The 13630-nt window shown below is 46.7% G+C and overlaps 2 protein-coding genes across 8 annotated transcripts in view; both read left to right on the forward strand.

Moving 5' to 3' along the window:
* Positions 1 to 13630, forward strand: part of LOC135903923 (RWD domain-containing protein 2A) — a 481045-nt gene that overhangs the window by 429175 nt on the left and 38240 nt on the right. The gene's annotated exons all lie outside the window — the stretch shown is intronic.
* Positions 1 to 13630, forward strand: part of cv-c (crossveinless c) — a 448361-nt gene that overhangs the window by 387654 nt on the left and 47077 nt on the right. For all 7 annotated transcript variants that reach the window (XM_065434288.2, XM_065434291.2, XM_065434292.2 and 4 more), the window contains one exon: positions 12740 to 12800. In XM_065434288.2, the coding sequence (XP_065290360.1) occupies positions 12740 to 12800 (61 nt within the window). The remainder of the gene's footprint in view (positions 1 to 12739; positions 12801 to 13630) is intronic.

The following is a 13630-nucleotide window of genomic DNA, read 5'->3' on the forward strand; positions in this document are numbered from 1 at the left end:
CAGTGCAGGGCGTAGGACGCTGCGATTCTAGACGTACTACGCCCACCGTGGAAGGGTAGAAAAACCCCTATACATAAGCACAGCAGAGAAGTGGCTACGTCAGGCGGCACGACTGATAACTGTAGAAGCATCATTCAAAACACACGGAATTGTTCTCCACTTCCGGCGGCGTTTTCTCTACTTCCTTTTTAAATGAACCGATGTTGATCCATAAAGATTTTCTTAAACAATGGTTAAATTTGTCAATATACGGTTTTTCTCCCTGTTTGGCTGTTTTCTTGGCTCTCTCCCTTAGTAGATCGCTTAATTTATCAACTCCTTGTGACTCTTGTTTCCAATTGACAATTTTGCACGAAAAGTGCTGTAGATTTAGGGAAAAACCAGACGAGGTAATGGGTGACAGTCATATTGCTTATGGGCTTAAGAGGAAGCTTTAGCTCGGGTGCTCCTATCTAAACACGGCACCAAATTTGACGAGGTTTGCTGCATTTAAAAGCGAAACTTAAAGTCCAGTGACTGTTGGTTTCCAATTTTTGATTTAGATCGTCATTTCTTTATTCAAAAATTGGCAAAAATCTAAAATTTTCAGAAAACGAAACTATCAAGTTTACAACTCCTTGGACAGTTAGCTGTGCTGGGTACGTACCTGCCACATGAGCATAATCAACCTATCAATGTGCGCCCGAAATCTTCTCCTCCGAATCGGGGCGGGAGTCTAGACGGTCTGTTGCAACGATGCGAAAAGATTTAAAGATGTGTTTGTTTATGGTTCGAGAGAGTTTTACGCGACCCGAGTGCCGTAGTTTCATTTCATTCTATTAAATTAGAAGTCGTTCATCTGGCGTAGCAATTTGTGCCACGTCCGATTGCGAATAATGTAAAGCCACTGCCTTTCGAAGCTTACCGTAATGACGACTTCAATATTGAACAGAAGATTGAAAGCGCCGTTTGCATTTAATATGGCGTCGCCTCTAAGAATTGCCCATGTTATTCGTGTTGCGTAATGCATCGCTAGAGCTTCCTTATTAATTTACATTCTTTTTCTTTTGTTTCACCGCTTAAACTCTTGAGGGCACATATCCCTTCTTCTTTTCTCTTTCTCTTTTTTTTTTCACTTACGGCGTACCCTAACTGCAAGCACTATCATGTGGTCTTTTCTACGACTTGGCACAGCTCTTTACAGAGCCGGTTTGGATGAATCACAGGCTTCAACCTTGTTCGCTGTAGTTTTCCGAAAAAGAACTTACTTTATACCATCAAATCGATCTGCCGAAATAATATGCAAGCCGGGGAGTAATAAGAAAGAAGTTTTGAAGTTAACAGCGTAAGCGGAAGTAACGGAATAACGGTCGAAAGAGTTTGCTCTTCCTGATAGATTACAGAGCCACTTCCGCTTCGCCGGACGAGCGAGCGCGTCACGTCACCGGGTTCGCAAGGATATTGCGGACCCATCCATCATGCTCTCGTCTCAATCTGCTGGCTTCCCGACTGCTTTTCGTGCGCGTTGTTCGGCGAGATCGTGGTCATCTTTGCCTCGTAATTCGCTGGATATTCTTAAGCAACACGCGAAGTTCTTCGGCTTTAAAAGCGAGGGCACGCACGAGAGAGGCGTGCCGGGCAAGCTGAGCGATGGTATGCTTAATAACGAAGCCACATCGCTCAAATCAAACGTGGCCTCGAAATTTACAGTTGCATGTGTTTTTCATTCCTCTCGCGTCATTGTAACGCCGACGCGCATCCTCTCCGCGAGCCGCGCTGTGGCGCGCTTTTGTTGTTCCTTCGCGTCGGCTTCACCTTGGGGCAGGAACAGGGCTGAGCCCTGGGCGAGCAAGGACACGGCCAGTGCTTGGGCGCACGCGAGACACAGATTGAGCGGCCTTCGTCTTCTGTGCGTGAACCGACGCCAGGGAGAGCTGTTAGGTGTCGCGCACTAGTTTTATTGTATATACAGATACACTAGTGGATTGTATTCTTGTTTTCTTATTTTTCTTTCAATACCATGGCCCCCGCGTGCATGCATCTCTGAGAGCCAGCTCGTCTTTAATGGCCGACCAATCTGGAGCCCAGTTTCGAGAGGCCGCTCGGCATAGGCAAATTATGAGGGATGAGGCGCTGCAGCGTGGACGCCGCTATGTTCGCTTTCTGTGACTCCTTCCTTCTTTCTTTTCCTTAAAGACCCCTGCATTGGAGGGGCATTAGGTGAGTGGTTATATATTTATATGTATGCATATGCGAAAGAAAAATAAAACGTGAAAATACACAGCAAGAAGATGCCTGAAAATATTAATGGCGTTGCGATACAGAATACGAACACAACCAACTGAATATGACGCACACCACCAACAGCAGCAGCATCGTGATCGGTTCACGCAAAACGAGGCGCTGCCCGACGTAACTGTTCAAACCGCCTGTTCGGGACAATAAACCTCAGTTTAGCATGAATACGTCGTATTCGTACACCTGAGGCGATAGTTTGGAGTGTATTGTTCTGTTTTTCTTATTTGTTTACGTTTATTTAGTTAGGCAGTCAGCAGACGCCCCTACTTTCCTAACTAAACTGTAACTTTTTTTTATCTAACGCTAGCTCATCACCGGAGATGTTTTATCGGCGCTCACTCTTGCCACCGTACCGCCATTCCTGCGCTCAGTGTTCTTGGCATCCGCGTAGAAGGCCTCATTCGCGCAACTAAGATTCCTGCGGTCTACAGGGCTTCACGATAGACTTTAAGAACGCCGCCCCCTACCGCTCTATAGTGTGCGTGGTTTGTTCGAGATCCCCCTTTTATCCCCCTACTCCCTCTCCCCGTACAGGGTAGCCTACCGGAACTACCTCTGGCTAACCTCCATGCTTTCTTTGCAGCCTTTCTCTTGCTCTCGCTCTCTTTTACGGCTTTCTCGCTTGACTGTGCGTGTGCATGTACAAGCGACCTCAGAAGCTTTCGGAGCACAGAAAATTAGAATACGTTCAATTTTCTCTCGACCTCAGCACATAGTCTGAAATGTAAGTCAAGAATATAATGATTCTATGGAGAAGCTCCAACTCTACCTTTCGGTTCGAGGACCTGTGTCCAAACTGCGATGAAATTTAGATATTACTCGCATCTCGGTTTTGAGGTAGGGCTTTTATTTGGGTGTATTGTGTTGTCTGTGTGGGCGCGCGCGCGCGCACGAGAGAGAGAGAGAGAGAGAGAGAGAGAGAGAGAGAGAGAGAGAGAGATGAGACAACTCCATTTTTTTGTACACGCGGTATTTACAAAACAAATATGTCCGAGAGCGCGCGTTTAATATTTAAAGGAACCAAAAAAGAATGCAAACATCCATTTCTGTAGTAGTAGTAGCAGTAGCAGCAGCAGCAGCAGCAGCAGCAGCAGCAGCAGCAGCAGCAGCAGCAGCAGCAGCAGCAGCAGCAGCAGCAGCAGCAGCAGCACTTTTTGTTTGCTATATTACTTTCCTGTCTTTTTTTTCCCACTTTACTTTCTAGTTGTTTTCTAGAACATTTCTTAGCTTTTCCAACTTTCGGGGCAGGCCTTGCTCTTTTTATCGTGTTTGAGAGTGTGTTGTAACTCAAGTATTTCTCCTCCAGACTGCTGCGAGTGCTCGCGTATTGCATTGTACTTGTTTTGCGCACACATATAGCTGCGGCTGTGCTCTTGGCCGGAATGTTCACGTTTGAGCCGTCGTTTTAGTAAATAGACACATCGTGTAATAATGGCTAAGTTGTGGGTAAGATCCCAGTCCTCACCGTACCGCACCTTCTCTGCAAAATTTTTAGTTGCCAACACTTTTTTTCGAACCCTTGTTATTGTGCGGGAAAGCACTCAAAGCCAAGATTCCGATTCTGATAAGTGCCTTGGCTTGCACAATAACCCGTGGACAGCAGGAATATTTGAAGCTGGTATACTTTCCTCGTATCGGATCATATGTTTAGATCTTCAAATCTCGTTACTTTTTGGTCACGCCTTCGTAACAGCGTAACCACGTGCGATTTGTCATTCATTAAAGCACAAACGCTAATTACCTAAAGTCTTCTGTGTTGATCGCCTTTCAAGAGTCTTTTTTATAACCATACGGGAGTATGCAAGATGCAGGAATGCTATAGAGGTGGCACCAGTGATGCTTGACCGCTTTCCTGCAGTGTGGTGTGCATTTAGTCGTACCTTTGTTTTCCTTTGAAGTTTCAGTACCACCTATTGCTTATTATCTGTTTGGGACATCTGCACCCACTTTCTAGATCGTTATGCCGAAAGATGCTGTGTTTAACATTCGTTTGTCGCGTGATACGCAGAAGCTGCATAACAGTATGTGCCGCCTGGCGCTAATGCGAAAAGTGTTAGCGGTGCATTTTTTGCTCGTCAAAACACGGGGAGCTCCCGTGCGCTATATTCGGCGATCGTTACAGTCGCTGCATTTGCGCAGATTGCGGCCTTGCACTTAGCTTCGGCTCGTAGTTGAAGAAAAAGGATACGTAAAAAAAAAAAAGGGCGGTGGGGAGGAGAAAGAAGGAAACGAGAGTGACAAACGCAAATATATATACACACACGTGCGCTCGGTGTGGCTCATTACGCGTTTCGTGCTGTAGAGAGTCGTTCGTGCGATCCAGAAATAGTTTGCTCATCTTTTTCCATTATACCGCTACGGTTTCTCTTTAGGTTTTTACATAGTGACATTCGCTGTTCAGCGATGTTTCGTTATGTTGTGGAGCGAAATTATCTCCGAGTGTATGTCGTCGTCAGCAGGAAAGGAAGCGTAGCACGCAGCAAAACGACCACGCTTGGGGAACTTTGGCTAACTGCGTCACGCTGACATTTCACGAAAAAGTGTTGCAGAACCTTTTGTTTCTCGTCTTTGGTTCAGCGCGAAATATGAAACCTGGAAGAACACTGCGAATGACACTGATTTACCTCCGTTGTGTGTTATTTTTATTCCCCGTTTCCTCCCTTTTCCCATTGCGGGGTTGCACGATCTCGAACTATACCCTAACTTCTTCCTGGCCACTCAAAGCAGCGGGGCTGTGTAAATCTCGTCACATAAAAACAACTGTGCTCTGTTTACTACACTAACCAAGTCGCTTTCTCATATGTCCCCCATTGTTCCTCCTTGGCATAAAGGTTGGAACGGTTTGCATGCTGTGTATGCATGTGTATGGGAGATGTATTTACACAGAAGTCCTGAACGATAAGCATGCGCGGAAGAACTATTGGGAGAACCAAAAGAAGAGGAATCAGCATGAGAAGACGAAATCGGTTACTATACGAGCTAGCAGGTGCAACATTGATGGGGACCCGTTCTGTTCAAGGCGCGGCGAAGACATTTTATTGCTGTACGATATAAGAGAGGAAAGCAAAGAAAAAAAGAAGAGCTTGTCTCGTTAAGGAAGAAAGAAGAGCCTGCATGTCTTCACACCAGTTTTGTTGCTTCAAATTGCAAAGGTCACACTGGGTGGTACAGGGACACTCCGTCACATATGCTGACATTTTGGCGAACCTTAAAATTGGGATCTTGAAATTTTCCGGAGAATCTCATGTATATATTCTCCCCGTGAATTGAACTGCGAACTGGAAATATAAATAAGGATAGTGTATTTATACGTGATTAGTTGAGATCGCGAATCGTTATTATACCTGTATAATCGCCCGTGGCAGATATCATAATTCCAGTCCTCGAACTGAATTGTTCAGGGACGCGGACATTATTTAAACGATAAATCTAAATACGTAATCGACTCATTAGGAAAATAACTGATTAACTTCGTTAATTAATTGCGTTAGGACACATATTGCAATTTATTAATTGTAGCTGATGAGTTTACAGGACATATCATATCCACTTAGAACGAATTCTGAGGATGACGCGAGTTTCGAGATGTCCACCATCAAACTTACGGTAAAAAAGATGCAACGTTGTTCCACTTACTCTTTTTAACGAAACGCCGTTCTATCGTTTTATCCTTTGAAGCACAAAAGTAACTGGAATTCTCACGTTTATCGTCGCACGCGTTGGAAATGAATATCTGGGAACTTATGTCCCCGTGAAAATTCGTTCCTAGTGGATACACCTTTCGAACTCAACGGCTTCAATTAGTGAATCGGAATTTCTGTCCGAATTGAATAATTAAGAGATTAATTAGTATTTCTTAATTAATTTGACGATTCTGTATTATGATTTCTCATGCAAGTAAGGTCCGTGTCGCTTCAAGTAATCCAGCTCAAGGACTGCGATTATGCTGTCCTGCCACATGCGATTTTTAAAAATTCTGGTAGTAAAAATAAACACACCCACACAAGAAAAAGATAAAGATGAAAAGAACGCCCTATATAGTTCTTAAACACGTGTTTTCAGCAAGATCGACTCATGCTAATATCGCGTGCCACTGAGAGCGGTAATCGATAAATATGCACATCCTTGTTTGCTAGTAACTCTTCGATGGTGTGCCACTACTCGTTATTCGGCGTGCATATATCATATCTCTACACTTCTCGTATGACAGAGGAGTATAGCCGACACCAGTCTCCCGTGCCAGCGTGTCCTTATGCAATCGATGTCGCAGAAAAAAATAATAATAGAAAGTAATAAAGAAGCGCGCTTCAACAATTCTTTTGTTTGTGTGTGTGTTTGTGCCTGCGTGCGTGCGGGCGTGTGTGTGTGTGTGTGCGTGTGTATGTGTGTGTGCGTTGTCAGGATTGGGGGCTCAATCCCATCGTCCGTGGTCCTTTGCCAAGATTGGAGTACGGCATGAATTCGGAGGTAGCTGGCCCATGTCGTCGTCCAACTTATTTACGCTGAGATCGTTGATGAAGTGAAGAACTATTTCTCATCGAGAACGAGGAAGAAGGGTTTATTTACAGAAATTAAATCAGTCTAACATGACTGCTTGAGAAAAAGAGTATTAGCCCAACAGGACTGCATGAGAGAAGTGACTCAGTCTAACATGACTGCTCAAGAGAAGTGACTCAGTCTAACATGACTGCTCAAGAAAAGTGACTCAGTCTAACATGACTGCTCAAGAGAAGTGTCTCAGTCTAACATGACTGCTCAAGAGAAGTGACTCAGTCTAACATGACTGCTCAAGAGAAGTGTCCTCAGCATTCGCACAACCACAGTTTTTATACACTCGATCCGCCGGTCCTACGACGCGGCGACTGTTCGTTTACTCATCACCAACTCGCCGCGGCTCTGCAGATCAGTTTACAGACACAAAGGCAACCGCGCTCTGATGCCCGACGACGGCGTTGGCGGGGTGCCGAAGCGTGAGACGCACCAAAATACGTTGTCCCCACGGCAGCTTGTCCATGCGTGTCAAATCAGCTCCGCGTTGGGGAACTCCGGCATCATTGTTCACACACGCCGAACTAGTTCCGTCACAATGTCGTTGGGGCGGGTGGAAGGCGGCGGATTCCAGCGCAAAGGCCGCTTCTTTGAACGCCTCCCAGCTGCAGCGACGGAGAGGGAGAGGTGCGCGTCGTGTCGCCCTGTCGTAACTGTGTGGCAATCTTGTTTCGCAGCTCGCCATTCTTGACAGCGCCTCCATGGCCCGGAAAGTCTCGACTGTCTAGCGCTGACAACCGCTAGGCAGGAAGAGAACGGCTGCTGGTCAGGGGGGGATTGATGTCTTGGCTCGCAGCGACCACTTGTGCATTGATGCCACCGCCCCAAAACATCCAACAAGGACAGGCAACTGCAAAATGAACCCCACAACACGGCTCTGCGCCGAGATGACGTGCATTGGCTCTCACTTTAGACTCGCTAGGCTTCAAAAAAACAACAATAACATAAGTGCAGAAACAAAAAAAATGCTACATTTCACTATGCCAATTTCTGAAGCAAATTCCTGCTGACAAATTCAGCAATTAATGGAGGGAATTCTGCTGAATGAGAGGGGATTTTCTTCGCCTAAAGAAAAGCTAACACTAGTAACCCTAAAATTTAGGCGGGACCCTCAAACGCAGAATTCAAATTAGCCTGCTCAAACCATCCGCATTGCTATGCAACTTTCCCTTCTTATATCTAACGGAGAAGTTGTACTCTTGGAGAGTGAGGCTCCATCGGAGCAAGCGGCCGTTTTTGTGTGACATTTGATTGAGCCACGTCAGAGGACAGTGGTCGGTCTCGAAGATGAACTTCGCTCCGTACAAGTAACACGACAACTTCTGGGCGGCCCAAACCAAACAAGCGCATTCCTTCTCTGAAGCGCTGTAGGCTTCCTCTCTTACATTTAGTTTACGGCTGGCGTAGAGGATAGGATGCTCCTCGTTATCGTCGCCGACCTGACTAAGTACCACGCCCATACCTCTGTCGCTTGCGTCGCATTGAACTATGAATTCCTTTGTGTAGTCTGGCGCGCGAAGCACAGGGCGAGAAACCAGTAGCGTTTTCAAACTTTGGAAAGCGTTCTCTTTGTCCTTATCCCAGTGTACGTTACTCGGTGCTCCCTTTCGGAGGATGTCTGTTAATGGACTTGCCAATAGCGAGTAATTCGGAATGTACCGTTGATAGTACCCCACAAGTCCCAAAAATGAACGAAGGTCCGTTTTCGGGCGCGGCTGAGAAAATTCTCCAATCGTAGCTATGTTCAGCTCAGCCGGCCGTCTCATGTCCTGACCGACAACATGGCCCAGATAAGTAACCTGCGAACAACCAAACCTACCCTTTTCCGCTTTCATCGTTAAGTCGACTTTAAACGTACGAAGCCTCGCATTCTTGTCGTAATAGAATTTGGCGTTCCTTTGAGCTATTTCCATGTTCTTTCCGACTAGTTCTCGGGTTGCGCTTAGCCATTCCAGTAAATTTAGCACGTATTCAACCACGGTTGGACTCTCCCCTCTTTCCTCCCACATCTCTCTTAACATTCTCAGTGGAGACCGGAGTGTCCTCCCATACACTAGTTCTGCTGGTGAGAACCCTGTCGCCTCATGTGGAACTGTTCGCAAAGCAAACAAAGTTGCCGGCAGACAGTTCTCCCAGTCCTCCTTGTGCTCGTAACAGAGCGCACGCAAAACTCGCTTAAGCACCGAATGCCACCTCTCTACACTGTTAGACTGAGGGTGATAGACAGAACTGTGTATTAACTTTACTCCGCACTTTTGCAAGAATGTGGAAGTCAGTGCGCTCGTGAATACTGACCCTTGATCTGCCTGAATTTCGGCTGGAAACCCAACTCGTGCAAACACTGTCAAAAGCGCGTCTACTACTTCGGTGGAGCTGAGCTCTTTCAAAGGGATTGCTTCTGGAAACTTGGTAGCCGGACACAGCATGGTAAACAAGTACCTGTAGCCTGATTTTGTTTTTGGAAGAGGCCCCACCGTGTCTATTACAACTCGTCTGAAAGGCTCTGTTATTAAGGGCACTACCTTCAGTGGAGCTTTCCAAGTCTCTCCTGGTTTACCAGAACGCTGGCAGGCGTCGCATGATCTTACAAAGTTTTCTACATCTTTGAAACAGCCAGGCCAGTAGTATTCCATAAGCAATCTTTCCTTTGATCTGTTTATGCCTAGGTGGCCGGACCACCCATTTCCATGACAAAGACTCAAAAGGTCCTCCCTATACTTAGTAGGTATGACTAACTGATCTAAAATCCTACCCTTTCGATCTCTGTAATGCCGATACAACAATCCTCCTCTCTCATGTATCGTTACGTTGCGCCTAGCAATGCCTTCTTTAGCTGTGTCACGTAATCTAGCTAAGCTCTCATCATTCTTTTGCTCAGCTGCCAGTGACTCTCTATCCACGCGTAAGAGTTGATCAAAGTTCTTTGAGGCCGGTGATAATAACGACCCTGTCTCGCTTGTGAGCGCGTCTGCTTGCTCTTCCTGCAGGCTAGAACTCTGACACTCTAGTGCTACGCTCTCCTTGAGCTGGTCAGCTGGCAGGCTCTCCTCAACCGTTCTTTTGTCCCTCGGGCCTAGCTCGGATTCGGGTGTTGAAGTTATCCCCTTTTCTGCTTCCGCTGGAGGAGCTTGAGCATTTTCAGCCGAAAGCGCCGCGATCTTACGAGCTTGGCCTCGGGTCAATGCCTGTACTATGCCCTCTCCCAGTTTGAGCCATTTGTCACGCAGTAACTGATTCGAACGATTCGAAAAGATGTAGGGATACTGCAGTGACAAAAATTTGGAAACTGCAGCCTCAGTCTCTAGCTCCCCGAATGGTCCACTGATTTTGACTTTGGCCATGGGCAGACGCACGCTGTGTTCTACAACCTGTTTTATCCATGCTACTTCTCCGGTGAAGTCATCTACCATCACGTAAGACGGATGGACAATGTCCAGCGTGGCGGCACTGTCTCTTAGCACTCGGCATGGTTTTCCATTAACTTGCAGGTCGTGGAGATATGGACTTAAAAGTTCCATATTCTCATCTTTTTCCTCCACGTAGGAAAAAACTACGCTAGACTTCTCGCAGTTTACAGCTATATGTCCCAGTTTGTGGCATTTGTAACAGCGAATTGGTCTAACAGATTCGAATTTTCTTTTCTGTTCTTTTTGTGCGGTTTCTCCGTTAAGTTTCTCCTCGCTCTTTTCTGCGGGCTTTTCCGCCATGTCTACAGGCTCTGATCGTCTAGTTTGCGCACCCTTTTTGAACGCAAATGGTTTCCGCGGTCCATTTCGACCGTCCCAGTTTCCCTCCTCGGCGTTCAACTTTCTACGGGTTGCGTACTCTTCGGCTAATTCAGCCGCCCTTTCCACAGTGTTTACATTACCTCTGTCTTGCACCCACAGTTTCACAGCTTGGGGGATGGTTTTGTAAAACTGCTCTAGACACATGCATTCAATGATCATGTCTCTGCTGTCGTACGCTTCCGCGCTTTTAAGCCACTCGACTAGGTTGGCCTTTAAGCTATATGCAAACTCCGGATAGCCCTCGCTATCTTTCTTGCCTGTACTCCTAAACCTTTGCCGAAAAGCTTCGGCTGAAAGGCGGTATTTCTTCAGGAGACTAGCCTTAACTTTTGCATAATCATATGCATCCTGCACACTCAATCTGGCGATTACTTCCGCCGCCTCACACGGCAACATAGACAGCAACCGCTGTGGCCATGTACTCGGGCCGAAGTTCATCTTCTCGCAAGTCCTTTCAAAATTGCTTAGGAACAAGCCTATGTCGGTCCCGACCTCAAATGGCTTCAATAGCCTGTCCATGTGGTACGATTCTGCCTCACTTGATCGTCCCAGAGCGCCTTCACTTCCTTGAGACAACTCCAAACGTTTGCTTTCAAGTTCAAGTTGCATTTTCCTTAACTGAAACTCGCGATCTTTATCGCGTTCCTCTCTCTCTTGCTTTTCTCTGTCCCTTTCTTCTCTTTCTCGGTCCCGTTCTTCTCTTTCTCTTTCCCGTTTCTCTCTCTTTTTGAGAAGTTCCATTCCCATTTCAATATCTTCCTCACTGGCCTGATTGGAAATTAGCTCCAATAATTCCGATTTGAGCATTTCCTTGCGTACATCTAGGCCCAGTTCCTCACCAACAATCAACAACTCGTCTCTCAGTAGTGTCCTTAACTCCATGACTGCTGTTTTACTGCCTTGATTCTGCTCTCTAAATCAAGCTAGGTAAACACAACCTAGCTAACACACAACAATCTAGCTTCCCTACTGTTCTAAACAGAACAACCACAAAATGAAGCCTAGAGAGTCAAAGCAAAAACCAAGCACTCACCGCAGATACAGCACCATGTCGCAAAGTCCATCTCACCGCTGTCAGCCAGTTGTCAGGATTGGGGGCTCAATCCCATCGTCCGTGGTCCTTTGCCAAGATTGGAGTACGGCATGAATTCGGAGGTAGCTGGCCCATGTCGTCGTCCAACTTATTTACGCTGAGATCGTTGATGAAGTGAAGAACTATTTCTCATCGAGAACGAGGAAGAAGGGTTTATTTACAGGAATTAAATCAGTCTAACATGACTGCTTGAGAAAAAGAGTATTAGCCCAACAGGACTGCATGAGAGAAGTGACTCAGTCTAACATGACTGCTCAAGAGAAGTGACTCAGTCTAACATGACTGCTCAAGAGAAGTGACTCAGTCTAACATGACTGCTCAAGAGAAGTGTCTCAGTCTAACATGACTGCTCAAGAGAAGTGACTCAGTCTAACATGACTGCTCAAGAGAAGTGTCCTCAGCATTCGCACAACCACAGTTTTTATACACTCGATCCGCCGGTCCTACGACGCGGCGACTGTTCGTTTACTCATCACCAACTCGCCGCGGCTCTGCAGATCAGTTTACAGACACAAAGGCAACCGCGCTCTGATGCCCGACGACGGCGTTGGCGGGGTGCCGAAGCGTGAGACGCACCAAAATACGTTGTCCCCACGGCAGCTTGTCCATGCGTGTCAAATCAGCTCCGCGTTGGCGAACTCCGGAATCATTGTTCACACACGCCGAACTAGTTCCGTCACAATGTCGTTGGGGCGGGTGGAAGGCGGCGGATTCCAGCGCAAAGGCCGCTTCTTTGAACGCCTCCCAGCTGCAGCGACGGAGAGGGAGAGGTGCGCGTCGTGTCGCCCTGTCGTAACTGTGTGGCAATCTTGTTTCGCAGCTCGCCATTCTTGACAGCGTGGGTGCGTGCGTGCGTGCGTGTGCGCGTGTGTGTGTGTGTGTGTGTGTGTGTGTGTGTGTATGTGTGTGTGTGTGTGTGTTCTCGTTACAACTTATACCAGCAATGACTGTGTAGTATAAGTTTCATGTACAGACTTCAAATTCGCGTTGTCTTATAATGTCCGTTAATGTGCGCATATTTTTGTTAACGCAGGAGACTCAACACCCTGAACAAAAGCGCCAAGTTGAAAAGCGACGGCCTGGTGAAGCAATCGGTAAGACGATTTTCCTCAGCATGGCTGCGTTATGGCGTGTAAAGTAGCATTTATTTAGTGGCCACGAAAAGGTCTCTAACGAAATCGAGACCTCGGTGGCGCCTGCCGAATTTGATGGTCCCGCAGGACTTCGACAGCCTGCGTTTTGACACCGCGAATATTCCTTGCACTGCGCTAAATTGCTAATCGAAAGCTTCGCTGTGTCTGTATCGCGGCGCAGGAGTTCCTTCGTGACATTATTTTGCTTATACACGTGCATCGACGCGTCTCTTATCTGTTGGAATGTCGAGCTAAATTAAGTGCAGGAGGGAAGCGCACAGCTTGCTGCCACGTGTTGCCAAGTTATTGACTGGCCGTTATTTCCCTTGTTTTATGTTTGGAGATTCGTTTCGTAATTTCGAGGAGGTCATTACGCTCGCTCGACGATTAATAAGAGGAGACGATAGAGCGCGCGCGAGTTTTCTCCTCCGCGACGGGATCACGTTGTCGGGGGCAGGTGCTCGTGTCGGGTATTGCGAGGCACAATTGCTTGAGGGCGTTCGTGAACCCTGCCACTTTACTTTCACAATTCGAGAAAGTTCTGTTTTCTGACGTTCATTTTGTGATATCCGGCACGTCGACCTTCTCTTAGGGCAAGGATGGTTGCCTAATTATTTGTAGGATGGGGCGAAACCATATTGAACCATATTTTTTTACGTAGATGAGCCGATGACCCAAACCGGAGAGCATATATTTTTACCGTTCCTATAGCAAAACTATTATTATTATTAATATTATTGTAAAATTATACGTTCATTTAGTGCTGTGTCCGTCTTTCTTTCCTTCGTATT

Source organism: Dermacentor albipictus, chromosome 3, assembly GCF_038994185.2.
Source record: "Dermacentor albipictus isolate Rhodes 1998 colony chromosome 3, USDA_Dalb.pri_finalv2, whole genome shotgun sequence".
Lineage (NCBI taxonomy): Eukaryota > Metazoa > Arthropoda > Arachnida > Ixodida > Ixodidae > Dermacentor > Dermacentor albipictus.